The 27577-nt window shown below is 44.9% G+C and overlaps 1 protein-coding gene across 1 annotated transcript in view; it reads left to right on the top strand.

The window, feature by feature from the left end:
• Nucleotides 1-25958, top strand: part of LOC139373251 (aryl hydrocarbon receptor-like) — a 75508-nt gene extending 49550 nt beyond the window's left edge. The window contains exons 3-13 of the mRNA XM_071113552.1: nucleotides 10651-10796; nucleotides 13488-13577; nucleotides 16812-16935; nucleotides 17502-17647; nucleotides 17881-18083; nucleotides 19440-19549; nucleotides 19768-19909; nucleotides 20014-20239; nucleotides 20445-20674; nucleotides 21653-23207; nucleotides 23656-25958. Coding sequence (XP_070969653.1) covers nucleotides 10651-10796; nucleotides 13488-13577; nucleotides 16812-16935; nucleotides 17502-17647; nucleotides 17881-18083; nucleotides 19440-19549; nucleotides 19768-19909; nucleotides 20014-20239; nucleotides 20445-20674; nucleotides 21653-23207; nucleotides 23656-23781 — 3098 coding nt within the window. The 3' untranslated portion in view covers nucleotides 23782-25958. The remainder of the gene's footprint in view (nucleotides 1-10650; nucleotides 10797-13487; nucleotides 13578-16811; nucleotides 16936-17501; nucleotides 17648-17880; nucleotides 18084-19439; nucleotides 19550-19767; nucleotides 19910-20013; nucleotides 20240-20444; nucleotides 20675-21652; nucleotides 23208-23655) is intronic.
• Nucleotides 25959-27577: the final 1619 nt, after the last annotated feature.

Below are 27577 nucleotides of genomic sequence, written 5' to 3'. Positions count from 1 at the left end.
CTACATATATCTATCTCTTTCTCTTTCTCTCTCTCTCTCTCTCAGGGAAGGGAGTTGTATGTGTTTCCTCTAACAGGAAATAGCTCTGTAAACAGAGGACAGAGTACAGTTTGTCCCATGATCCCCCAGTGTTTAAGGTGTACTGGAGATTGTAGGAGACTGTCTGATGGTTGATGGATAATGGAGTAGTATTATATAGGTCTGTATTCTGCTTCAACGTAGGTCCATAGTTGGGTTCATGAACCTTTAGTCTCTATGACTATTTTAGACGTACCCTAGCCTTCACAGTATACAGCCCTCAAATTCAAATCTGGACCTTGAAGTCCGTTCCACTGCTTTTTGTAATTCTTCCCCTCTAATCAGGTAATGATTTAGACCTGGGACCTCAGGTGGGTGCAGTTAATCATCAGGTAGAACAGAAAACAAGCAGGATAGGATCTGACTACCTCTGGTATAGCCTATGGGGAATGAATTATTCCCAGGTTGTATAATGTACAGTAGGTTCATATTCTGCTGTGGAACCTTGAATAGCAATGTGCTGTAACGTATACCTTAGGGTGACCTTTTGGGAACATGCCTGCTGTGACTTCCAGGAATGTTGCCCCTGTTCTGTAGAGGGTGTTGTTTATGTCACCCAACGTTGGTCTTCAAGGTCCACAGTTGCATTTGAGGGCTTTATTCTGTAGTAAATCTCTGTCCCACCTGCTCCATGACAAACCATAGCTCTGTCCCAAATAGCACCCTATTCCCTTCATAGGCAAAAGTGGTGCACTACCTAGGAAGTAGGGTGCCATTTGAGATTAACCCCGATGTGGCCTAGGCATTTGCCGCCATGTCAGACCGTTATGCAACACCACACAGACGTACAAGATACCAGACCCGGTCTCAGGGAGGGCTAACTCTAGAGATCCCTTCCATCTACACTCAAACTACATCCACTGATTTAGATCAACTAACTCCACTGAGTTAGATCAAACTAACTCCACTGAGTTAGATCAAACTACCTCCACTGAGTTAGATCAAACTACCTCCACTGAGTTAGATCAAACTACGTCCACTGAGTTAGATCAACTAACTCCACTGAGTTAGATCAACTAACTCCACTGAGTTAGATCAACTAACTCCACTGAGTTAGATCAAACTACGTCCACTGAGTTAGATCAACTAACTCCACTGAGTTAGATCAACTAACTCCACTGAGTTAGATCAAACTACCTCCACTGAGTTAGATCAAACTACGTCCACTGAGTTAGATCAACTAACTCCACTGAGTTAGATCAAACTACCTCCACTGAGTTAGATCAACTAATTCCACTGAGTTAGATCAATCTGCTTTTAGTTTTTTTAGCACCTTACTTGTGGAATGAAGGCGCTCCGAAACTGGATGAATCGGTGCCTCTAGGGCCGATTATGGATCTTTTTTTTTTTTTTACTGAAGAATATGTTTATTTTCTACGATTGCTGTGTATTGGCGTGTATACAGGACTCATCTGTAAAAGAGACGTCATTCTCAGCATGACTCCCTGTCAAAATAAAGGTGAAATAAAAATGAAAACGCTCTGTATACGTAGCACACCCATAGTCCATCATCGGGACAGCTACAGCCTACTCCTGTTTATGTGTTCTGTAACAAAGTATGCCACAGGACACATTTACAGTACCATGAGTGCACATGAATGAGGGCCAGAGGTGAGACAGTAATGTCGCTTAGTAGCTGTCCCGCACATATTTTCACCAAATTGTATAATGGAAACCCCACGAAGGGTAACTTGGGGTGGCGTCTAGAGCGTCCGTCTTATTCTGCAAATAGCTCATTGGGTATAAGAACGGTTCATATTGAGAGGCGTAAAGTTGAGATGATCCTATGCTCGTTGACCACATGGAGTCAGAGGAAGCTAAGTAGCCTTTGTGCTTACCTGGGGGCAACTGTCGGACCTTTGTCAAGCCGTATAACAAATGCATAGATACCTTGTCAGAATATCTTGCTGGAGGTACAATATGTTAAGAAATATTTCGGGAGAACAAGTATGCTAATAGGGAATTGATTAAATAATTCCAAGTCACTCTTCAAAAGAGTTGTGTGAACTGGGCCTGTATACTGTATTGTACTGTACAAGGGAACCAAGGGGGTCTGTATGTTCCACTGCTGAAGAGAGAGTGTCGATCTACAGATAGATAGAGCATTGGGCTCCTCCAGAGCTCTGCAAGTTATGACCTGCCCTTAAACAAGAAAGAGAGAGAGAGATATGAGGCTGGATGAGGTTGTGCTAGCCGGCCAGACGACGAGGCAGGCAGGGAAAACAATGGTTCAATTCAGCTCTTAGGTTTCAAAGTCTTCAAAAACCCCAGTGAATGGGTGTGGGGGAGAAGTTAGGGAGAGACAGGGGAAGGATAAGGGAGGGTCAGAGGGTTTGTAGATACGGAGAGAGAGAGAGAGAGAGAGAGAGAGAGAGAGAGAGAAGATAGGGTGGGGGACTGTAGGGGTGCAGGGGGCTTAAATGGTTTATTTTCCTCTACTGTATGTACAGCGTCTGATGCCAGGAGAAGTTGTAGTAGAATCTCGAGAGCACTTAGCATAGAGCCTAGGGGAACCCCTAGCGGCTGATGAGGCCCCATCGCTTTACCTCTTTACTTTAAAGGCCTGGCAAACGAGATGTACAGAGAGAGGGGGGAGAGATAGGAATGGGGTCTGTCGTTTTATTAGGGAACTGACTGGGGGTTTGCTAGCTGCTTTCCCCAGTCCAGCTGGTTCTAATTAACGTCATAGGTAGTGCTACAGTGCAGTGTGAGATGGATGAAACAGAGTCGGCTTGTTTTCCTGCATCAGAATCTGAACCAGTCCAGTTGAGTTCCCACGGTGCTACTACTTCCCCACAGCCATTCCCTCTGTCTTTCTTTCTTCCCTCCTTCCCCCTCTTTCTCTTCCTCTTTGTTCTCCTCGTGTGTTTCTTTCGCTCACTGTTTCCTTCTTTCTCCCTAAATCTGAAGTCCTGCGCAAATGGAAAACAGCTCCGGGTTGGCCACAGAGGGCAGAGTCAGGACGGGGAGGCAGAGAGAATCAGAGAGAAGTTCCAAGTGCATAGACTGGGGGAGGCACCCGAGTATTACAGAGGAGGTCCACTGAGCATGCCCCAACACGCCCACAACACAAAGCCTAGCCTACTAAAGCATTCCTGTAGTACAGAGTACTACATTTACTAGTATACAGTACACTAGTACAGTGTACTTGTCTTACTGTATGTCATTATAACATTCTTTCTAACCCAGTAACACATTGCCACTGTTTTGGAGTTTTTTTTTTTTTTTTGCTAGTGTGAACTGTTGAAAAGGACTTTTGCAATTAACTGATTTATCACCAGAAAGAAAGTTGCTCGGGAACTGAAGAGTTTACAAACCAATGTGTGCTTAGCTTAGACACAGAGGAAATCAATCGGCCGTAGCCTACATTGTATTTCACGCATTTCACAATCTCTAACATAGCTCAGCCGCACGAACAGAGAAAAAGGCGGGAAGAAAAGGTCGCAGATGCCCTTATGTGAAATTGCAGAGTGCATAAAATCTACCTGCTGCGTTATGTTTTGCTGTAAATCATGTTAAGCATAGGAGCCGAGCGCGCCATGAGAGAAATTGCAACTTTTTGGCACGGCTCAGAAAAAAAAACTCCAGAGTTGAGAAACGAACAAGTGGTTATTTAGAAGTACGTGTTTATACATCCCACACACTGGAGCTCTCCTCTCTCTCCCTGGGCTTTGAGCGTACCATCGGGGCAGAACCTCACACGCCGCACACACATACATGCACACGTACACAATCCTCTGTCTCATGTTGTGCACAGTACTTCACTTAAACGGCTACGAAAATGACATGCAAAACAATTACATTGTTGTAGTGTCAATTTTCTCCCAGTTTGAGTCAAGAGTCGACAACAGGATACGGACCCTTTGTGTGGGTCTCTCGTTACCCCTGACTGGTCTTGGTATTGTAGTCCACCCACAGTGAGTGCTAAGGGCACTATCACACATTGGTTTACCTATGAAGTGTATGAAGTTCTTTATGTTTAGGGCAGCAAGTGGGAGGGAGTCATTAGTGCCAAACACCATTTACACACAAAAACGAGAGCAAAGAAAATACCGGGAAGTGGTCCAGTTTGTTAGCTAATAGGGTTCAGGTGCTGTCAAGGATGCAGTCTCGCTCTGCACGCGATGGTCATTAACTAGACGACCATACAAGAGCAAGAACAGATAGGGGAGGATGGGCTTCCCTCTCTCTCTCTCTCTCTCTCTCTCTCTCTCTCTCTCTCTCTCTCTCTCTCTCTCTCTCTCTCTCTCTCTCTCTCTCTCTCTCTCTGTCCCTCTCTCTCTCTCTCTCTCTCTCTCTCTCTCTCTCTCTCTCTCTCTCTCTCTCTCTCTCTCTCTCTCTCTGTCTCTTTCTCTCTCTCTCTCTCTCTCTCTCTCTCTCTCTCTCTCTCTCTCTCTCTCTCTCTCTCTCCCTCTCTCTCTCTCTCTCTCTCTCTCTCTCTCCTCTCCCTCTCTTCCCACCTCCCTCGCTCTCTCCTCCCTCGCCCTCTCCTCCCTCGCCCTCTCCTCCAGTGTAAAGAGTATGAGTCATGGCTCCCTGGCTCTGTCTGGGAAACATCAGCCGTTAGAAGGGGGATGAGCTAGTCACACGGCAGTCGGTGTGTGTTCCTATACTATACACCAGAGTTGGAGGGAGCGAGGGAGGGAGGTAAAAGAGGGAAGGAAAGAGTAAGTGAAAGAGGGAGCTGGAGGCGTGGTAAAGAGGGAGGTAGAGAGGGGGTGAAAGAGGGATGGAGGTAGAGAGGTACAGTACAACACAGCTGAACAGCACTATAGGTGGCTTGTATGGGGATGTATATAAGTATTTGTGCATGTAGACTTTTTGTGGGTTGAACATTTCCACTTCGGTGTGACAGGAAGCCGTTTATATTGGGTGTCATCATTCTATCTGTATTGTAGCAGTCCAAGAGAGGCCCTGCTCTGTAGTGATTAGATGTTAGATTAGATGTCTTTTGGCAGGTAGCTCGAACCTGGTCATTCACACACATACCCACGCACGCACACACACACACACACAAACATACATACAAAATACTGTCGCCTAAGCACGTCCTCAACAAGGCATACAGAATCATCCTTCCACCGCCTGATGACATTACAGTGAGACAACAAATAAAGACAGTCTGTCTGTGTCCTAAATAGCACCCAATTCCTTATGTATAATGTACTACTTTTGACCTTGGTAGGCTACTTGTTGATGGGGTAGACTACTTGTTGATTGGGTAGACTACATATCCCATTACTGTCACCCTGAGATTATATATATATATAGACCATGCTCATCCATTAGGTGCCCAGACCATCCCTGGCCCCTGACTCCCTGGCTCCCTGACTCCCTGACTCCCTGGATCCCTGACTCCCTGACTCACTGACTCTCTGACTCCCTGACTCTCTGACTCCCTGGATCCCTGACTCTCTGACTCCCTGACTCTCTGACTCCCTGACTCTTTGACTCCCTGACTCCCTGGATCCCTGACTCCCTGACTCCCTGACTCCCTGACTCTCTGGCTCCCTGACTCCCTGGCTCCCTGACTCCCTGGATCCCTGACTCCCTGACTCTCTGACTACCTGACTCCCTGGCTCCCTGACTTCCTGACTCCCTGACTCCCTGACTCCCTGGATCCCTGACTCTCTGACTCCCTGACTATCTGACTCCCTGACTCCCTGGCTCTCTGACTCTCTCGCTGACTCTCTCTCTCTCTGAGTAGATCTGGTTATAGCGGTGGGTGGGTAGATTGTATTCCCCTTGAAATTAGAGACATTTTATGGTTCTGTTTGGTTCTACAGAGACTACAGAGACTCACTGGTGGGTTGACCTTCTAATACTAAAATAATGATGAGCCTAGACTGCTGCCCTCTGCCCAGTGTGGACAGCTGTGGTCGGCGGACCGGCTGCCTGCCCTGGGGTGTTGAGGTGGCGGTGGGGGTTGGTGTGTGTGTGTGTGTGTGTGTGTGTGTGCGCGACTCTGTCTTACACTCTCTACTCTCTCTTCATCACTAGGTTGAGTAGCGATGGCTTGAATGTGAGAGTGCCAACGTTGTGGTTTTGAAGGGATATGTTGGCATTTCCCTAGTATTGGAAGCATTCAAAAGAAAATATCAATGGAATATTTTGTTTTGAAGTAAAAATGACAAGAAATGATGACGAGCGTAGAAGGCGTACAAAGTGCATAGAAGGCATCCGATGGTCGGTGACAGGCGATCATTAGGAAAGAAGAACTGGAGCTAGATGACTCCAAAGCCTCTGATCATAGGCTACTCTCCATAATGTACACTGGCAGCAGTAGGAATATCATTTGAATGGTAATTCAGTCCTGATGGATTGAGTTCCGCGGGCTGGGGCAGAGCTCCCGCTGTACGGTCCTACACTGACCAAACCACTTCAGACCATTCTCATTTTTAAAACTTGGTGACTCCTGTCCATTTCCAGCTCTCGGGGCTACAGTCAGCCAGTCAGCCAGTCAGTCAGGAGAGAATAGAGGAATGTGGTGTTGCTTTTTCTGCTATCTGACCGGCCAAGTGGCAATTTTGCGGCCTGGTCTGTTTTCCTCGTTTGGCCTCCCCTCTGCGGAGGCCTGAGTGTGTGTGTGTGTGTGGACCGGGCTGAGCCAGCCCTGCCAGTCATTCCTTTGCTGTGTAGTCAGAGCTTCACGTCAGTTTCGAGGTTAACCCCACAGACCAGGCCACAGATTTTCTGATAGGGAAGTCGAAGCTCGTTTGACTGGTTAAACCCAGTGAACTGCTCCAAGGGTTTGGTTTGGTCTCTGTGCTCCAGTAACAGCAGCAGGATAACAGCACCACAACACATCTAGTCCTGCCAGGGCTGGCTCCCTTTACGTGGGACAGGAAACTGCTATATTGGAGTTCTGGGCCCGTATTCATAAAGCATCTCAGAGTGCTTTATATATAATCATATTCATTATGATCTAAGAGGGGCGGCAGGGCGGCAGGGTAGCCTAGTGGTTAGAGCGTTGGACTAGTAACCGGAAGGTTGCGAGTTCAAACCCCCGAGCTGACAAGGTACAAATCTGTCGTTCTGCCCCTGAACAGGCAGTTAACCCACTGTTCCCAGGCCGTCATTGAAAATAAGAATTTGTTCTTAACTGACTTGCCTGGTTAAATAAAGGTAAAATAAAAAAATAAAAATGATCTAAGAGGAAACATTAAGCCTAATCAGCACTCTGATGCTGAGACTCTGTGAATATGAACCCTGGCCCATATTCTCTCTAGTTGGTTCACTGAATTAAACAGCAGTCTCCCTGGTTCACACGCCAGCTACACATCATATATATGCCATTTAGCAGACATTTTTATCAAAATGGAATGCTTGCATACATTTTATGTACCGTGCTCCCAGGAAACAAAACCCACTGTTCTGGCATTGCAAGTGTCACATTCTACCAGCTGAGCTATAGGGCCACAGTCATGACCCAGTCATGAGCCCTCATTGTTAGCCCAAATAGAAACACTGTCTTCTCTTCCTCCCTTAGTCATTACTGGAACAAACATGGGAAAGTAACCATACCGCATAGCCACATACTGTACATGTCTGCCAAACCCTGAAACGGTGCTGTCTCTCTTCCTCCCGCCCCTCTCTCTCTCTCTCTCTTTATTTTTTTCTCTTTCTCTCTCTCTCTTGTTCGCTCTCTCTCCATCCTAACCCTGATGTATGCTACGTAGTTAAGTACTCTGCAATTTACTGGGCCATATCGATAGTCCATCGTCCTTTTAAATGGTTTGCCTTTGACTTTGCATTTCCTCCAAAATTATCTCCCAACATCTGTGTCCTGTGGGAAAGGTATTTTGGGGTTTTGTTGCTGGAAAGAAACACTGTTGTTTTTGTTCTTCTCTCTCTCTCTCTCGCTCTCTCACTCGCTCGCTCTCTCACGATTTCTCTCCCTTTCTTTTTTCTATATTCTTCTTCTTGTGATACAGAGGGCTTGATAACGGCTGAGGATCCAGAAATAGCATTAGCTGCAGCCTGTAGCTCACAACACACACAGGAAATGACTGGGCGCCCCACCCAGCCTGCAGCCGACCGTACCTCAGGGGCAGAGCTTGCTCCAGGCTAGCCTGTACAGCAACCTCACACTCTAGCCAACTCCATTGTAAACTATAGCAGTCAGCCAAACCGTACCTCAGAGCCAGGGTTAGCTCTGTGATATAGCCTAATGTTTGCCTGGCTACCCAGACTCCTTTCACGCCCACAGACATTAGTTTCTTCTCCGCAATGAGTCTGGACCTGAGTACCTCCCCGACCCTTCATCGAATGCGAAACATATTCGAGGCTGTGTGACTGGTTCAGAAATTGATAGGTTGGGCCAGAGGCAGAACACACGTGAAGCATTAGCTTTGATACTCTGATTGGTTTGAGACGATCCAATCCCTGTTGACTTTGTCTTGTGTACAACACCCTTCGTTCCCCTTGTCACCACAGACGATGAAAGTATGTAGTGAACGACAGAGCAGCGTAAGAATTCAGTGTGAATTGTCAGGCAAGCCTAATGTAGCCTACAGCAGCCAATCTCCCAAGCTAGCTCTGTTCTAGCCAGTGTACAGCAGCCACCCTCTCTAGCTAGTTCTGGGCTAGCCAATGTACAGCAGCCACTCTGTCTAGCTAGCTCTGGGCTAGCCAATGTACAGCAGCCACTCTGTCTAGCTAGCTCTGGGCTAGCCAATGTACAGCAGCCACTCTCTCTAGCTAGCTCTGGGCTAGCCAATGTACAGCAGCCACTCTGTCTAGCTAGCTCTGGGCTAGCCAATGTACAGCAGCCACTCTGTCTAGCTAGCCCTGGGTGTCACTTATCTCTGTGATTGAAAGAATTTGTGTTGGTGAAGCAGCCCCCAGCCAGCCCAGCCAGGCCCAGCCCAGCCAGGCCCAACCAGCCCCAACCAGCCCAGCCAGGCCCAGACCAAGCTGTAGTTCAGGCTGAGCAACATGCTTTATTGATTTAAGATCTGTGGTGAAGGCAGAGAAAGCCCCCGGCTCTTCCAGCCCTCATCAGAAGTGGCTGAGCACAGTGGGTGTGTTGTGTCCAGCCGGGTATGAGGGTCGAGGGGAGGCTGCGAGTGGGAACAAGGAGGCTCTTGTTCTGGTCTGAAGCTACACACGGGAAAGGGGAAGGGGAAAGACGAGAGCTCTACGGTTCAGTCTGGACTGGAGTCTGGTGGAGTCAGTCACCAGTGTGTCTCGACTCCAGTATGTACAGCTATTTGTCACTGTCTGTCTCCTCCGTTTGTTTTTCTCCTTCTCTGTCACTCTGTCTTTGTCTGTCAGCCTCTCTCTTCCTCTCTCTCTCTCTCTCGTCTCGCATTCTCTCCCCTTTTCTCTTTCTTTCTCTATCTGACCTATTTTAAGAAGACCACCTTTGAGATATTAGACTAATGGGCAGAAATAGTCGTAGCTCATCCGGCAATTCTGAAAAGAATTGGCTATGTTTTTTTTCCCGCAAACATACTTGGTGTCTGCTGCTCTGCTTTTAGGGGACACACATATAGATTAGAGGCCTTTGGACATCTGGAGTATGTCTCAAGTCTCCAGTTGAAACATATGATGTACACGCCCGCACTTAGTCCCCAATGAGCCTCGCTCGCTGTCAGGGCTTCTCCTGGGGACGAAAACAAATGAACAAGGGAAGGAGAAAATGGAGTTAGACAAATTGGGAGGGAGGTCTTATAATCCCATCTATTAAGTCTGAAGTCAAAGTTAAGTCCCAAATGAGCCCAAAGCCAATCCTGGCTGACACACAGACACATGCAAGCAAGTGCATGCACACAGACCATATGTTTTACTATCCTTGTGGGGACCCAAAATGTATTTACATTGAAAATCCTATTTTTCCTAAACCTAACCCTAACCTTAACTCCACCTTTAACCCCTAACCCTAATTCTAACCCTTAACCTAATTCTAGACCCTAAACCAAACCCTTTAACTAAGCTTAAAATAGCCTTTGTTCTCGTGGGGGCTGTCTTTTACAATCCTTTACTCTCCTTGTGATGACCTTTGAAGATTTCCGGTACCTTGTATAGGAATACAAGCCCAGACAGACACACACACACACACACACACACACACACACACACACACACACACACACACACACACACACACACACACACACACACACACACACACACATACATACATACAAACACAACCACACACATATACGCACACAACAACAACAACAGCAGGGGTTGGAGAGAGGGAGGGAGAGCTGCCAGAGTGGCTGTAGGAGGCAGCTCTCCTTCCCTCTCTCCAACCCCCGCTGTTGTTGTTGTGTGTGGCTGTGTGCGTATATATGTGTGTGTGTGTGTGTGTGTGTGTGTGTGTGTGTGTATGTGTGTGTGTGTGTGTGCGTGTGCGTGTGTGTGTGTCTGGGCTTGTATTACCATCCTCATTGGTTTGGAAAAATAAGAAGAGAAAGAGTTGCCGACGTTAGCAGAGAGCATGTCAACAAAATATTTGGGAAGTCAGTTCCATGCTGCTTTCTCCCACTGTCCGGACGCGTGTTGCTTTCAGGATTGCGTGCCGGTGTGAAGTTATGTTTCTCTCTCTGTTCTGTTTTGCAGCGACCATGAAGAAAGGCAGTCCAGGGTGGGGGGTGGAGAGAGCGGTGGGGTTCGCAGGGACTGGACCGATCACTCTAGCGAAGAGCACAACTGCTACAACCTCTGTGGATGTGGTCACGTTTTCCGAGGGAAACCTCCTGCTCCAGGTATACAGTGTGTCTACTGTATGTTTACAGTGTCTGTCTGCCTGCCTGCCTGTCTGTCTGTCTCTCCCCCCAGCCCTAGGCCTCTCTCTCTCTCTCTCTCTCTCTCTCTGTCCCTCTGGGGTTTACCTGAGGAAGCTTAGCTGACGTGAGGGGCAAGCACCGACCTGTCCCCCAGCTCACACACACTATATGACGGCTCTCATACCCATCTACATGTAAAGAAACCAACCTCACTCCTTCCCCTCCAGTTATACGAGAAGCTATTTGTTTTACGTCTTGACATGACCGAAACTCCTCCACCTCGCCGAGAGTTAGGGATTACTGTCTCACGTTATCAGCCCAAATATTACGCATACTGTATACCATAGATATAGAACCCCTGTATACAGTCTCGAACAAATATGCCCGATTATAAACTCTTTGATATTTCGACAACCTCCATAGAATGATAACCTCTCGCACATGTATGTTCAATGCCAGCAAAGGAGGGAAAAAGAGGAAGCGGATTCAACCACTTGTCTAAAGCACACATATAGAGTCATCTTCCTGGAGTAAACACCCCAGAGTCCCTGCACTCCTGACTAAATCCTGAGTTTGACTCTCTCATTTCATTACCCGTGGGGCAATGCCTCTGACAGCACTGTCCCATTTCTCATAATGCTAGCAGTATTAGCGTGCTGTCCCATTTCTCAGTGAGGGCTATGCTAGTTCTCATTAGCAATAGCTTTATTGCTAAAGATAACCATCGCCATCTCCAGGGAGGTCTCAACGCGGACCACACACAGCACTATTCTCTCCAGTAGGGACTGGTCTAATAGAGGATAGTGCTAGACTGATTTATGACTGATTCTCTGCCTTGATAGTTTGGTAGTGCTGGGCAGTTTATAGTTTAGTCTTAACTGTCTTCACCAGTCGCTGTCCTGGTGACTACAGCGTTTGTTCTCTCCACACAGAGAACAAACGCTGCTCTTAAGAGACACAATTGTGTGTTGTATTTAAAAAAAAAAAAAAATTGTAAGCCTAAACACCAGACAAAGATGAATGGGGATAGTTTTTTCACTGTGTTTCACTATGTGGTTGATTCACCATGCAGAAAACTTGTTCAGTGCAATCTGGGAGCATATATCGTGAAGATGTTACAAACCACGTTATCGTCTTGTTGTCCTGTAGTCTTTTTCTGGAAATAATTAGAGTAGGTGGGTTAGAATCACTCACTATTACCCTCAAACACACATACAGTGGTGTAAAGTACTTAAGTAAAACATACTTTAAAGCACTACTTTACTTTACATATTTTTGACAGCTTTTACTTTTACTTCACTACATCCCTAAAGATAATATAGTACTTTTTACTTCATACATTTTCCCTGACACCCAAAAGTAGTCATTACATTTTTAATGCTTAGCAGAATAGGAAAATGGTCCAATTCACGCACTTATCAAGAGAGCATCCCTGGTCATCACTACTGTCTCTGATCTGGAGAACTCCCTAAACACAAATGCTTTGTTTGTAACACAGATGCTTTGTTTGTAAAAATGTTTTTACATTTAACCTTAATTTAACTAGGCAAGTCAGTTACAAAAAATCTCTTATTTACAATGACGGCCTACACCGGCCAAACCAAGACCACACTGGGGGGGAAATTGTGCGCCGCCCTATGGGACTCCCAATCACAGCTGGGTGTGATATAGCCAGGATTTGAACCAGGGGCTGTAGTGACACCTCTTGCACTGAAATACAGTACCTTAGACCGCTGTGCCACTCGGGAGCCCCGGAGAGACTCAATGATGTCTGGTTTGCTTAATATAAGCAATTTGAAATGACTTGTACTTTAGATACTTGAGTATATTTTTACAATTACATGTACTTTTGATACTTAAGTATATTTAAAACCAGACTTTTACTCAAGTAGTTCACTTTTACTTTAGTCATTTTCCATTAATGTATCTTTTACGTTTACTCAACTATGACAATTAGGTACTTTTTCCACCACTGCACACACACACAAATACTTTGGCCTGTATTCCTAAACCTGTTAGCTAATGTCTGTGTTTTAAATGCTGAAAACTTGCAGCAGCTTCCAGTAAATCCAGATAGGCCCTTTATTGTGATACCAAAATGCAGGACCTCTCGCACACTCTGTCTGTCTGTCTGTCTGTCTGTCTGTCTGTCTGTCTGTCTGTCTGTCTGTCTGTCTGTCTGTCTGTCTGTCTCTCTCTCTCTCTCTCTCTCTCTCTCTCTCTCGCTCTCTCTCTCTCACACACTCTGGTGGTCTATTGTTTACAAGGTCCAGGATCCTGTGCGTGACAAGAAGCTGTATTCCCCCCTGCTCCGTTGTATTGTCACATTTAACACCTGAACAAAGGAATGGCTAATTACATGGGATGTTTACCCAAACCTGAACAAACACATAGACACACACACACCATGGCTACTTCTCCCTTCTTCAACAGCCGACCAGAATTCCTCCTCTAATTTAATTTGACTCGCTTATTGCCCCTTATCATTCACTACGTCATGGAATTCATTCTTCTTTCTTTCAGTTTAAGTTTATTTGCCCATCTTCATGTCAAATAACGAAGTGTGTCTTGTTTACGTGTGAACTTCATAATAATATAATACTATTAATTTCATAAATAGTAAGTTCATAGTGTTTATTTTTGTCTGACTGTGCCTCTCTGTGTCTCTAGGCCCTGAACGGCTTTGTGCTGGTGGTCACGGCGGAGGGATACGTGTTCTACTCCTCTCCTACTGTTCAGGACTACCTAGGCTTCCACCAGGTAAAATAGGGCCTTTTGTTCCACGCTGACTGACACACAGACAGTGCACCCACATTATGCATATACTGCTTATAAATGTGTTATGTATGGGTTATTCAGGTTTTATGAAGACCCTATGTAGCTACATTTCAAGTCACCTCATAGCAGCCGCATCACCTAGCTAGCTGATGGTATCCAACATGTCAGCTTATAGCAGCCGCATCATCTAGCTAGCTGATGGTATCCAACATGTCAGCTTATAGCAGCAGCCCATATCACCTAGCTAGCTAATGGTATCATACCTGTCACCTCATAGCAACCACATCACCTAGCTAGCTGATGGTATCCAACATGTCAGCTTATAGCAGCCCATATCACCTAGCTAGCTAATGGTATCATACCTGTCACCTTATAGTAGCCGTATCACCTAGCTAGCTAATGGTATCAAACATGTCACCTCATAGTGGAACCCTCACAGGGTTCAATTCTTGGACCGACTCTCTTCTCTGTATACATCAATGAGGTCGCTCTTGCTGCTGGTGAGTCTCTGATCCACCTCTACGCAGACGACACCATTCTGTATACTTCTGGCCCTTCTTTGGTCACTGTGTTAACAACCCTCCAGGCAAGCTTCAATGCCTTACAACTCTCCTTCCTTGGCCTCCAATTGCTCTTAAATACAAGTAAAACTTCAACCGATCGCTACCTGCACCTGCCCGCCTGTCCAACATCACTACTCTGGACGGCTCTGACTTAGAATACGTGGACAACTACAAATACTTAGGTGTCTGGTTAGACTGTAACTCTTATTCCAGACCCATATCAAACATCTCCAATCCAAAGTTAAATCTAGAATTGGCTTCCTATTTCGCAACAAAGCATCCTTCACTCATGCTGCCAAACATACCCTTGTAAAACTGACCATCCTACCAATCCTCGACTTTGGCGATGTCATTTACAAAATAGCCTCCAATACCCTACTCAACAAATTGGATGCAGTCTATCACAGTGCAATCCGTTTTGTCACCAAAGCCCCATATTCTACCCACCATTGCGACCTGTACGCTCTCGTTGGCTGGCCCTCGCTTCATACTCGTCGCCAAACCCACTGGCTCCATGTCATCTACAAGACCCTGCTAGGTAAAGTCCCCCCTTATCTCAGCTCGCTGGTCACCATAGCATCTCCCACCTGTAGCACGCGCTCCAGCAGGTATATCTCTCTAGTCACCCCCAAAATCAATTCTTTCTTTGGCCGCCTCTCCTTCCAGTTCTCTGCTGCCAATGACTGGAACAAACTACAAAAATCTCTGAAACTGGAAACACTTATCTCCCTCACTAGCTTTAAGCACCAACTGTCAGAGCAGCTCACAGATTACTGCACCTGTACATAGCCCACCTATAATTTAGCCCAAACAACTACCTCTTTCCCTACTGTATTTTATTTATTTATTTATTTTGCTCCTTTGCACATTCTTCCATTGCAAATCTACCATTCCAGTGTTTTACTTGCTATTTGTATTTACTTTGCCACCATGGCCTTTTTTTGCCTTTACCTCCCTTATCTCACCTCATTTGCTCACATCGTATATAGACTTGTTTATACTGTATTATTGACTGTATGTTTGTTTTACTCCATGTGTAACTCTGTGTCGTTGTATGTGTCGAACTGCTTTGCTTTATCTTGGCCAGGTCGCAATTGTAAATGAGAACTTGTTCTCAACTTGCCTACCTGGTTAAATAAAGGTGAAAAAAGAAATACCTGTCACCTCATAGTAGCCGTATCACCTAGCTAGCTAATGGTAACTTACATGTCAGCTTATTGCAGCCGTATCACCTAGCTAGCTAATGGTATCATACCTGTCACCTCATAGTAGCTGTATCACCTAGCTAGCTAATGGTATCATACCTGTCACCTCATAGCAGCCCATATCAACTACCTAGCTAATTACACCATCACATATACACTAAAGAGAAATGTCAGTATTGTCACAGTTGAATAATTTGCTGGCCAGTTGACCTTGTTGGACATTCTAATGTGACGCCTCAACTTTGATCATCCCCATAGCATATCAGTCATAACTGAAGTAGCAAGGCTATAATCAGAAGCAGAAGTGCATGGAGTTGAGATTCATATGCCTTCGGCTCGCTTTCCCATCACAGACATTTATACAGACCACGTTTAAATGGATGTGTTTATAAGTCAGAAATTCATCGACAAACAAACTCCAAACTCTCGTTCCGTGCGTACACACACATCATTCCCAGAGAGAGACCTTGACTGAGGCCAAGTACACGTTTTTAGGGAGCCTAAGGGAGAAAAGGGAAAAGAGAACAAGCATCTAATCACATAGCTCTCTCTCCGTCAAGACCTACGTTCCCGGCGTTTTTTTCATGGCGGAGCCATTAATGGATCGAAGGGAATGAGAAAACACATGAGTCATGTGTGCTGGGAACAATAAAGTGTAGCGTGACTGCCGCTTGGCACATTGGGCCCAGAAGCACTGCTTGCCCTCTGTGCAACACGATGCATGAACCCGGGTCATTGGCCCATACACACACTTAACAGTACACACACACACACACACACATTTACAGCCAGGGGTGAACGTAAGGCGGTCCGGTATGGCATCCCGGTAAAATTCTATGATTAGGCCCATAAGCGTGTGCACACATAGGACGTCCCGTACTGGGAAGAAATTAAACATACGTTCACCCCTATTTACAGTGCACACACACACACACACACACACACACACACACACACACACACACACACACACACACACACACATACACACACACACACACACACACACACACAGTGCATGGCCAGGTCACGAGCCTAAAGACAGACGTTACACTGCAGGAGAGAGGCTCTAATGAATATGTTTTTTAATATGTTGATGACTCATGCTCCAAACAACAACACACACGTACGCACACACACCCACAGAGAGTCCTCTTGGAATATGGAGGTTGTTTGTGCCTCTGCACCTGGTGAGCTTTGCTCTTTAACGAGAGATGTACAATCCATCCCACTCCTTTCCCCTTCCCACAAAACATTGAATGAAGCAGACGGTGGAGTATTATGGCTTCCAAACCACTAGAGGGCAGCACCTGTTAGTTCGTATTATCAGGAGACATTTGGAAATGACTGAATCTCTTGCACTTCATATATTCCTCTGGACTCTGTACTGTAGCTGCTGTATATCGTCTTTTACACTCTTGTCTCCCTCTTTGTCCTGTCTCCCACAGTCAGATGTGGTTCACCAGAGTGTGTTTGAGTTGATCCACACGGACGACAGGGCCTTGTTCAGACGTCAGCTCCACTTCGCCCTTAACCCCAACCAGTTTGATACAGAGCCAGGGACAACAGAGAGTGAGTAATGCACTATGTTAGTACACTATTCTGCTATGTTAGTACTCACACCCTGGTTTTTCCCGACTGCCTAAGCCAGGGGTGTTGAACTCATTCCACGGAGGGCCGAGTGTCAGCGGGTTTTGGGTTTTTCCTTTCAATTAAGACCGAGACAACCAGGTGAAGGGAGTTCCTTACTAATTAGTGACCTTAATTCAGCAATAACGTACAAGGACAGACACTCGGCCCTCCGTGGAATGACTTTGACACGTGGACTAAGCCAACCTTTGTGGAAAGATTTGATTTTGCTTGAAAAAACGTTTTGTATAGTTAGCTGAATATACAGGATAATAAACAGGCGGCCTAGCTATTAAGTATTTATTAACTATTAAGTATTTAGCCAGTAACTGAAAGGTCTCTGGTTCGAATCCCAGAGACAACTTCGTGAAAAATGTGCTCTTGAGCAAGGCACTTAACCCTAATTGCTCTTGTCAGTTACTCTAGATAAGAGTGTCTAATAAATTACTAAAATATAAAATATATATTTAAATATACATGTGTCTGTACCGTAACTGTGTGTACTGTAGGCCTGCAGCCTAACAACAGCAGTGACATCACCAGCAACATAGTGAGCTACAACCCGCAGCACATTCCCCCTGAGAACTCCTCCTTCCTGGAGAGGAGCTTTGTCTGTCGCTTCCGCTGTCTCCTGGACAACTCCTCTGGCTTCCTGGTACAGTAAAACTAACAGTCCAACCCCACACGTTAAGAGGCCTAACGTCTACAGATTAACTTTGTATTAGTAGGTAGTGGTTAAAATACGACTTTTGCCTCTACAGAATGAGGCAATACTCAAAACAAAAACTTAGTGTAGTTGTATTTATGATTTATGTTTATCCTCATGTGATCACACAGATTGAGAAGTCCCTTACCTTTCCACCTTATTTCCCTGTGTCTCAACTCCAGGCCCTAAACTTCAATGGGCGTCTGAAGTACCTCCATGGCCAGAACAAGATGTCAGATGACGGGACCATAGACCATCCCCAGCTGGCCCTGTTTGTGGTGGCTACCCCCATCCAGACCCCCTCTATCCTGGAGATCAGGACCAAGACACTTATATTCCAGACCAAACACAAGCTGGACTTCACCCCCACAAATGTTGATACACGGTAACACTCCCATCCACTGTTATTATTAAAGTACACTACAGTATGTGCACATCCCTTAGGGGATTCGGCCATTTCAGCCACATCCGTTGCTGACAAGTGTATAAAATCGAGCACACCGCCATGCAATCTCCATAAACAAACATTGGCAGTAGAATGGCCTGTACTGAAGAGCTCAGTGACTTTCAACAAGTCAGTTCATCAAATTTCTGCCCCAGTCAACTGTAAAAGCTGTTATTGTGAAGTGGAAACGTCTAGGAACAACAACGGATTAGCTGCAAAGTAGTAGGCCACACAAGCTCACAGAACGGGACCATTGAGTGCTGAAGCGCGCAGCGCAAAAAATCGCCTTTCCTCAGTTGCAACACACACTACCGAGTTCTAAACTGCCTCTGGAAGCAACGTCAGCACAATAACTGTTTGTCGGGAGCTTCATGAAATGGGTTTCCATGGCCGAGCAGCCGTACACAAGCCTAAGCTTGTCACCATTGGTCTCTGGAGCAGAGGAAATGCGTTCTCTGGAGTGATGGATCACGCTTCACCATCTGGCAGTCCGACGGATTAATCTCGGCTTTGGCGGATGCCAGGAGAATACTACCTGCCCCAATGCGTAGTGCCAACTGTAAAGTTTGGTGGAGGAAGAATAATGGTCTGGAGCTGTTTTTCATATCTTGGGCTAGGCCCCTTAGTTCCAGTGAAGGGAGTTCTTAACGCTACATCATACAGTGGCATTCTAGGCAATTCTGTGCTTCCAACGTTGTGACAACAGCTTGGGGAAGGCCCTTTCTTGTTTCAGCATGACAATGTCTCCGTGCACAAAGCGAGGTCAATACAGAAATAATTTACCGAGATCGATGTGGAAGAACTTGACTGGCCTGCACAGAGCCCTGACCTTAACCCTATCGAACACCTTTGGGATGAATTGGAACGCTGACTGCGAGCCAGGCCTAATCGGCCAATATCCCTGCCCGACCTCACTAATGCTCTTATGTCTGAATGGAAGCAAGTCCCCGCAGCAATGTTCCAAGATCTAGTGGAAAGCCTTCCCATAAGAGTAGAGGCAGTTATAGGGGGGGACCAACTCCATATTAACGCCCATGATTTTGGAATGAGATGTTCGACGAGTGGGTGTCCACATACTTTTGGCCACGTGGTGTATATCTAATGATGGCGTTATTCCTTTGTGTGCATTATAACATTGACATTCATTTCTAAATGATTTATAAGCATTTGTGATGACTTATTCATGAACGTTACTATGAATAGTAACCACAAACTGTAGAGAAGCGAAGAAGAAAAAAACAGAGTAATTAGCGAGCGTTTCTGATGTTATTCCTCCTGTGCGTTACTGTATGTCAGAGGGAAGGTGGTTCTGGGCTACACTGAGCTGGAGTTGTGTATGAGAGGCTCTGGATACCAGTTCATCCACGCTGCTGACATGATGTACTGTGCCGACAACCATGTCAGAAGTAAGTCGTTATCACGTTTCCCAATTAATATTACGACTTTCCTCTTTGGAGGTTTGAATTAACTAACGGGTGATTGAACGGACAAATGAACGAACGACTGAACTAACAAATGGATTAAACAACGAATTAATGAAATGAACAAAAACGAACGAGTTCTATGTATTTGCTGTACCCGTCCCTGTTGTTGACAGTTCCCTCGTGTCTGTTTCCCTCCTTAGTGATAAAGACAGGTGAGAGTGGTCTGACTGTGTTTAGGCTTCTGGCCAAGAATGGTGTGTGGGTCTGGGTTCAGGCTAATGCCAGACTGATCTACAAGGGAGGGAGGCCCGACTTCATCATGGTCAGACAGAGACCGTTATCGTGAGTAGAGTCATTATCTGGACAATCCAATCCAAGATTACTCTGCTCTGTACTCTGCTGTACTCTATTCTATTTTGTTCTAACACTCCTTTTTATCCCTCAAGAAATAAGGAGGGTGAGGAGCAGCTTCGCCAGCGGAGACTCCAGCTGCCCTTTAACTTCGCCACTGGGGAAGCTGTTCTCTACGAGGTGGGCCTCTCTCTGGACGTAGCTGACGTTCCAACTCAGAGCAAGAGCCCTAAGATCAGGAAGATGGCCGAAGAAATGGCCCTGGACCCCGACTCCCTGCTGGGCTCCATGCTGAAGCAGGACCAGTCCGTCTATATGCAGGTACAGCAATTTACTCTGTTGTACCGTATTCCCTACATTATGCACTATGTTTGACCAGGGCCAATAGGTCTCTAGTATACTATGTAGGGAATAGGTTGCCATTTTGAACACCGACAATGTGTCAAATAATCCCGTAAGGGATGGGTCGCTAAGGATGACTTGACACGGAAAGTATTTTATTCATTTAATTTATTCATCCATACAGACCAGCCCCAGCGAGCCCTCCAGCGAGCCCCCCAACCCTCAGGAGCTGTGCTCCTGGGAAGACCAGGCCTTCAGCAACAGCCACGCAATGGCCAACGTGCCTGGTGATTCCTGGCAGTCCCAACACCACACTGTGCCCAAGCCGGACGCGGGCATCAGGGAGGAGTCCACTGTCCAGGACCTGATGGAAACACTGCAGCAGATCATCGGGGACAACAGCCTGTGTTCAAGGTTTGACTTCTACCATAAAATAAATCATATAAATGAATAAAAAACAACAGTAGATTATAAAATTGAAAGGTGAAGGTAGTTGCTTTGTCTAGCAACACTATCACGACTATAGCAAGTACGTAGGTTTTGTGTGTCAGAGTGCAGTATTTATTTAGTTGCACAGCACAAACGTTTGTTAGCACATTTCTCACGCTGGCTTTAGCCACAGAGGGAGCAGGCCTGCCTAGGCAAGTGTAGGCGGGTTGTCTAGCAACGCGTGCTTGGAGGGAGTCAACTTCTGCATAGCGCCACAAATTTGTGAATTTGTTCGGACCAAACAGCTAACATGACAGCTAAAATAGCTTTGAAAAAAATACGATTTCAGCTAATAGGGAGAAGTATGTAACTATTTACATATAATGAAAATGTGGGTACATTTGTGGACAGAACTTACTCAACCTTTCATTTGTTTTACTTCTTCAACTACCTCAACATATTTTCCTCACTAACAATCTTCTAAACTTCTTCCACTAGACGCATCATCATACTTCTCTCTCCAGATGATCACCTAAAACATTTCTAATTCCTTATGATTAAAAGTGTAGTAGTCTTAGTGTAATTATTTGTGATTGAATATGTGCCCCACAGTCCAAAGTAATGAGGTTGACACAGTCTATCAAAGTAATCAGACCAGATATTTTAATAAATTGAACTTCGAATATATTTCACCGCTTCACTTAAGTAAAATGTTTAAACTTCTTGTACTACCACAAAAATACTTTCAAAGAGCTGAAGCAAGTCACACCATTTTTGTTCATGGAAAATTACCATCTATTTTCTATTATTTATTGTATCTATTTCAAAAAAAATTGGTGAAGCACATTGTATTGTATTGTATTGCTATACTGTAGCTTGTATGAAATGTGCTATACAAATAAAGTTGGATTTGATGTGATTGCGGCCTGGAAGTGGACCTTATCTGATCTTATCTTGTTGCAGCCTGGATGTGGACCCCACGGAGCTGAAGGACTGGGAGAACACTCTGCTGAAGATGAGCTCCAGCAACTGTGAGATGTCCGAGGACCTTGATGACATCCTCAACCATGACATCCTGTCATATGTGGAGGAACATCTCTTCAAGGAGAACGGAGGACTCAAGATGCCCGAGCATCTGGGCTCAATGCTGGGTTCCGTCAGTGTCAACAACCCTCTCCTTGAGGTACCAGAGTGTCTTACAAATGTTGACCTGCAGGGGAATACCATGATGCCTGGAGGAAAGGGCTTCAACTGGGGGGTTGATCACCAGCAGAACCAGTTGCTTGGGATGGGAGGCTTGAGTGCGGCTGAAACAGTGAGTAACGTTCGGGGCACGATGAAGCTGACACACATGGGCTCTCAGATGGGATTGAACAGCCCCACACTCCAGCAGGCTTCCTCCAGGAACACCTTTGCCCAATCCCTGGGAAAGAACCTGGGCCTGGAGAGCCACGCTAACCCTCTGGCCTTTAACCCTTCCCTGACTGGCTCCTGTGCCCAGGTGCGGCAGAACCAAGCCAAAGGTAGGCAGCAAGGCCTCCAGGCCTCTCAGATGCTGTCCAGCCCTGGTAACGGGCTGGCGTCTTATTCCCTGAGACAACAGATGCAGTCAGGCCTTGCCAATCGGAGCTCTGCCACTCAGGTCATCCCTGCTCATATGGGTCTGCCAATCCAGAGCCAGCTGCTGGGGTGGAACATGAATGATCAGCCAATGAGATTTCAGGACCAGAGCTCCATAAGCCAATCAGATCCCTATGCAGTGCCCGGTCAGGAAACTATGTGGATGCCCTTGCCCTCCTCCATGCCCAATACCAACATGGTGGCCGACACCCTGTTGGAAACCTTTGCCCAGAATATTTCAAATCAACCAAAAGACGTCATTCTAGATCCCAACCCGGCTAGCTGCCTACAAGGACACTTTTCCCTGCAGACCCAGCAACAGCAGCAGCAGAAAATGCTGCCCACGATGTTACACCAACAAAATGGACACCAACACAATGTCATGGGCAGCTTTTATAACAGCCAGGTGTCTGACTTCCAAATTGCTCCCCAGCTCCCTATCCCTGGGCTCAAGACCCAGCCACAGCAGAACTCTCAGGCCCAGAACTACAACAGGGATCAAACAATATCAGGCCAGTACAGGCCTCAAAAGAGGCCTGCTGCTGAAGTCACCCCTCCTCTCGTCTCTTCCAACAGCTGCATGTTCAGCAGCACCAACGCCCCCTTGGTTCCTGTCAACGGGGTCTGTTTAACCCCCAACACAGCCCTTGGTTCCCTGGTCCCATCCTCCTGTCAGAGGGCCACGGCCCTCCTCCACGACCATAGTCCCTCCCAGGCCTCCTGCTACTTCCAGGGGAACTCCAGCGGGCCCATCGTGGGGTCCTCGGCAATCCCACAAGGTGACACCAACATCAGCCCTCTCTCCTGTCAGGTGGGGCCTGGTCTAACCGCTGGGGGCCTCACACCAGACAGCCTGCTGGTCCAGCAGCAGTACCTCAACTGCAACGGGCAGACACAGGTAATACAGGCACCAGTATTTGAACGTAACCTTTATTTTGACAGATTGTCCCATTGAGGTAAAAATACCTATTTTTCAAGGGAGACTTGTTTCATTATTACAACCAGATTACAGCGTTTCTAATTGCACCAGTATTTAGGGTTTTACTAGTAGGACAATTACTACGAGCCACGAAGGGGCCTTTGGGAAGAAGGTATCTGTTTCATATTTGTCTTTGACGTATATTGAAGCATTTAGAGCTAATTACTCTGTTGTATGTACTTCTACACAAATTTTGAGATTTTCTTTGTCCATTGTTGGTGGTTTCTTTGAGAAGGGTATAATGAGGATTTTAAAAGCACTCCAACAAGCACAGTTTGCTGTGGGTTGCAGGCATTACATCATCCCCTTGTCTTTCTGATCTGTTGTGGCTAACTTCTTCCTAATTGGTCCATTATTTACCATCCAGGTTACAAACTGTCCAATGGAGGAAAACATGTCGTTCCAGTTCCCGCCCCTGCCCCTGCCCCTGCCCCTGCCCAAAGGAACCATATACTTCACAGAGAACAATCAAACCAACTGTTGCGACTTCTAGAAGGTTCTACAAGGAGGAAGAACCCGCCTTTTCCGCGGCTGAATGGAATTTGTTAAGATACTGATGATGAGCCCTTTCCGCTAAACAAATAAATACACGGACACATACAGACTCACACAGCCAGGTGCCTTTGGGGATTCTACCACCACCATGCCTTACTTCACCAAGGAGACTGGCCAAGATGGCTTCCTTCATTTCTCTTCTATGCGTCTCAAATCGTATGTTTGGATGCAAGATACAAGGCGTTTGGACCAGAGGGTCGCGTGGCTTATTTTTCTTCTGCAACCAGACTCGACTGTCACTGGAGCTCCTCCTTGACTTGCTTTCACCTTGGGTGTGCATGCCCTGGTTAAAAGTAGTGCACTATATAGGGAATAGAGTGCCATTTTGGACCTACACTCACGTCTGGTGGATGTGGAGAAAAGACAGAATATATTTATTGGTTGTTTTGAATTGTACCCCCCTTTTGAATTGTGCCTCGTTGTGACCTCTGATGTTAAAGAATTTCCAGAAGATTTTGGAAAGGGAAGACGAAAGATGATGAAGTAAGCAGGAATATGGAAAAAGAGAGAGCGCGTTGAATGAGATTCCCGGGATTACTTTTAAGTTGTTGTTTTTTAAATCCCGAAATGCATCTGAATATATAGGATCTAGACGAATTCCAAAAGGAAAGGTGAGATAGTCGATGCCTGGTAAATTGACTACAGTATCACCATACGGGCAAGAAGAAGAGCGTTTGCATTTGGAAAATGCTAAATATGTTGGCATATGATATTATGGACAGGATGGATATCATTACGTACTGTACAATATGTATGTATGAAAGATATATAGTTTAAACTGTATCAAATCGTTGTTTTGATACGGGGAGAAAAACTATTCCCCAGCAATCATAATACTTCAATGGCCTGAATGAGAATTGAAAGAAAAGTTTCCCTCAGTTTGCCTTGTGATGACCTTTTGAGACTTGCCACATGTTCTTGCATCACAAACCATGATCCATTTGGATATATCCTATTATTACAACAAGATATGTTAATCAGAATGTAATGACAACAACAAAAATACATTTATTTACTCAGCTTTGTTTCGTTTTTTGAAAAAAATGCATATTTTGTATTTTTATAAGCGTTTAACCAAAACTATAAATATGTAATTGAGCCAGTTCAGTCTTTTCTGTTATTTTGTGAAGTGTCCACTGGGCACACACTGGTTGAATAAACGTCGTTTCCACGTCATTTCAATGAAATTATGTTGAACCAACTTGGAATAAACATTGAATTGATGTCTGTGCCCAGTGGGATTCCTGTGCACCTGCAGTTTTATTTGCTTCCATTGTGCTTCTATTGATACAAAACACCCAAGAAGGGGAGGTGCCTTGGTAAAGTATTCATGCAGAAATGCATCAGATAGTTTAAGTGCCTCATTTGCATAGATATGCAGATGAGAAACATATTTCCAGATGAGAAACTGATTAACCAATCATGGAAAAGCATATAATCACCAGTCAATTTGGAAAGAAAAAGTAGAGCCACTGTTCAAACTGCATTGTTGATATGCTCTCCTATGCCAATGTGGGAATATCTTTCACTTTACTTTACTTTCTTTGATGAATTATTTTATTGCCCTGCAGTTTTACAGGGAAGTAATACAGTATTGGCAGCTACAGTTTCAGAATGATCAATGATCCAATTCAATGTGGATTATTCAATGTATTCTAGGGGGATCGGGTGCTTTCAAAAATTGTACAAAAATACAGAATCTTTAATGAACACCGTTAAGTGTCCATATTGAAAGTATATTTGTCTGTGTTCTTGTCTGCATGCTTCTGCAGAATGTCGGCACTATAACTATTGCACTGAGGCCAAGGCGCCTTTCTATATGCAGTACCATTTTAATGCGTACATACTACTTTTAATTTGTATTTTTAAGTAACGTGGCCTTTATAAGATTCACACCTATTATTATACACTATTTCATACGTATGTTTTCCGCACACAGAACAGTTCATGTCTGTAAAACCCTTTTTGACCTGTTTCCTCAGAACAGTATTTATAAATATTCACCTTGTGGCTTTTGTTGTTGTTGTTTTTCTGCCTCTAACAATGTGTCAGCCATGGCGCTTACGCCTCAATTGTTATATTTCATCTCCACATTATTAAAGGGGGTTAATGACTTTTCATAGGTTTGTCTGTTCTTATCAGAATCACTTTTACTTGTCAAGTACATTTAAATGTATCAGGAATTTGACCTGGTGAGATTTATGTTGTGTTTTTTGGAAAATGTTTTTTTTTTAAATTGATTTTCACAATATTCAATAAATCTTCAATGTGATGGTCAATGGTACAATTTTATCAGCAGAGCAAATAAATACAAATTTAATAAATGTAATAAAATACAGAAAGATAAACAAAAACATACAACGTATAATGTAGATATATATGTATTATACCATACCATAACACTTGAATATGAATATATCAACACATCGTTCTAGATCAGGGATCATCAACTAGATTCAGCCGCGGGCCAATTCTTTCTTGAGAGGATGGTCAGGTGGACAGAAAATTATAAAAAAATATAGAGTTTTAGACTGAAAATTGACCGCAAGAAGCCTAAACAGATAACAGTATTTGACTAAAACATAATCATTTCAAACCTTGATTACATTTGGGAACATTGTCCTGCGTAGAGTGCCGTCTTTCGGATGGGATGTTAAAACGTGTGTCCTGACTCGGTGGTCATTCAAAATCCCATTGCACTTATTGTAAGAATAGGGGTATTCATCCCGGTGTCAAGGCTAAATTCGCAACCTGGCCACATTCCATCATGGCCACCTAACCATCCCTCTCATTCCTAATTATTATTATTTGTTTACGATCACATACCGTATGTTTCTCTATTATGCATGGGAACAGATTTCCAAAATCACTTGGAGCAGATTTTCTGTTGTTTTACATCCAACAAAAAATAAATTAACATTTTTTTTGCTCAGAAAACTTAGGGGACCAAATTAAACCACCCACGGGCCGCCAGTTGGGGTACCCTGTTCAAGATCACACCAGTTGGGGTACCCTGTACCTCAAATCACACACCATGCACCCAACAATGATCAAATATTTAAAATGGCTCTATGTATTCTATCCAGGAATCCCACATTTTATGAAAGGACTGTGGGCTACCTTGCATATCATATGTTATATTTTCAAGTGGCATACAAGAACTGAGCTCATTAATCCATTGAGGGATATTGGGAGGATCCACATCGTTCCACTTAAAAGTTATACATCTTTTGGCCTCAATCATAGCTACGGCTAAATAAATTATTAATTCCCTGAGAGGGGAGTTGTAAATCATATATAGATCACCAAGGATCGTCATCATGGAAGTTAGATGTACTTCCTTATGAAGGACCTTGTGTGAAATACTTTCAATCTCCAGCTACCATTGTTCAAGTTCAGAGCAGACCTATGTCCTGTGTTATAGAGAACCTGTTTCTGTTTTACAGCAAGGGCAGTGTGGGGACAAGTCTTTTTTAAAGAGGTTCATTCTTTCAGGTGTAAGATAAACTCTATGAATGAATATGTACTGACAAAGTTTGTATCTTGTGTTAATGTAAACTCTCTGGGATTGCTCAGTCATTTCAGACCATTGATCTTCTGTGATCTGGGTCCCAAGACACCTCTCCCATTAATTTTTTACCCTTGTGGTATATTTGGAATATTCTATTAATAAGCTATAGTGGCGTGAAAAATGCCCCCTTCTGATTTCCTCTATGTTTGCATATTTTTGATAC

Source organism: Oncorhynchus clarkii, chromosome 18 (genome assembly GCF_045791955.1).
Source record: "Oncorhynchus clarkii lewisi isolate Uvic-CL-2024 chromosome 18, UVic_Ocla_1.0, whole genome shotgun sequence".
NCBI lineage: Eukaryota > Metazoa > Chordata > Actinopteri > Salmoniformes > Salmonidae > Oncorhynchus > Oncorhynchus clarkii.
Note: the sequence above shows the minus strand (reverse complement) of the source record. Positions and strands in the feature narration are given on the sequence as shown.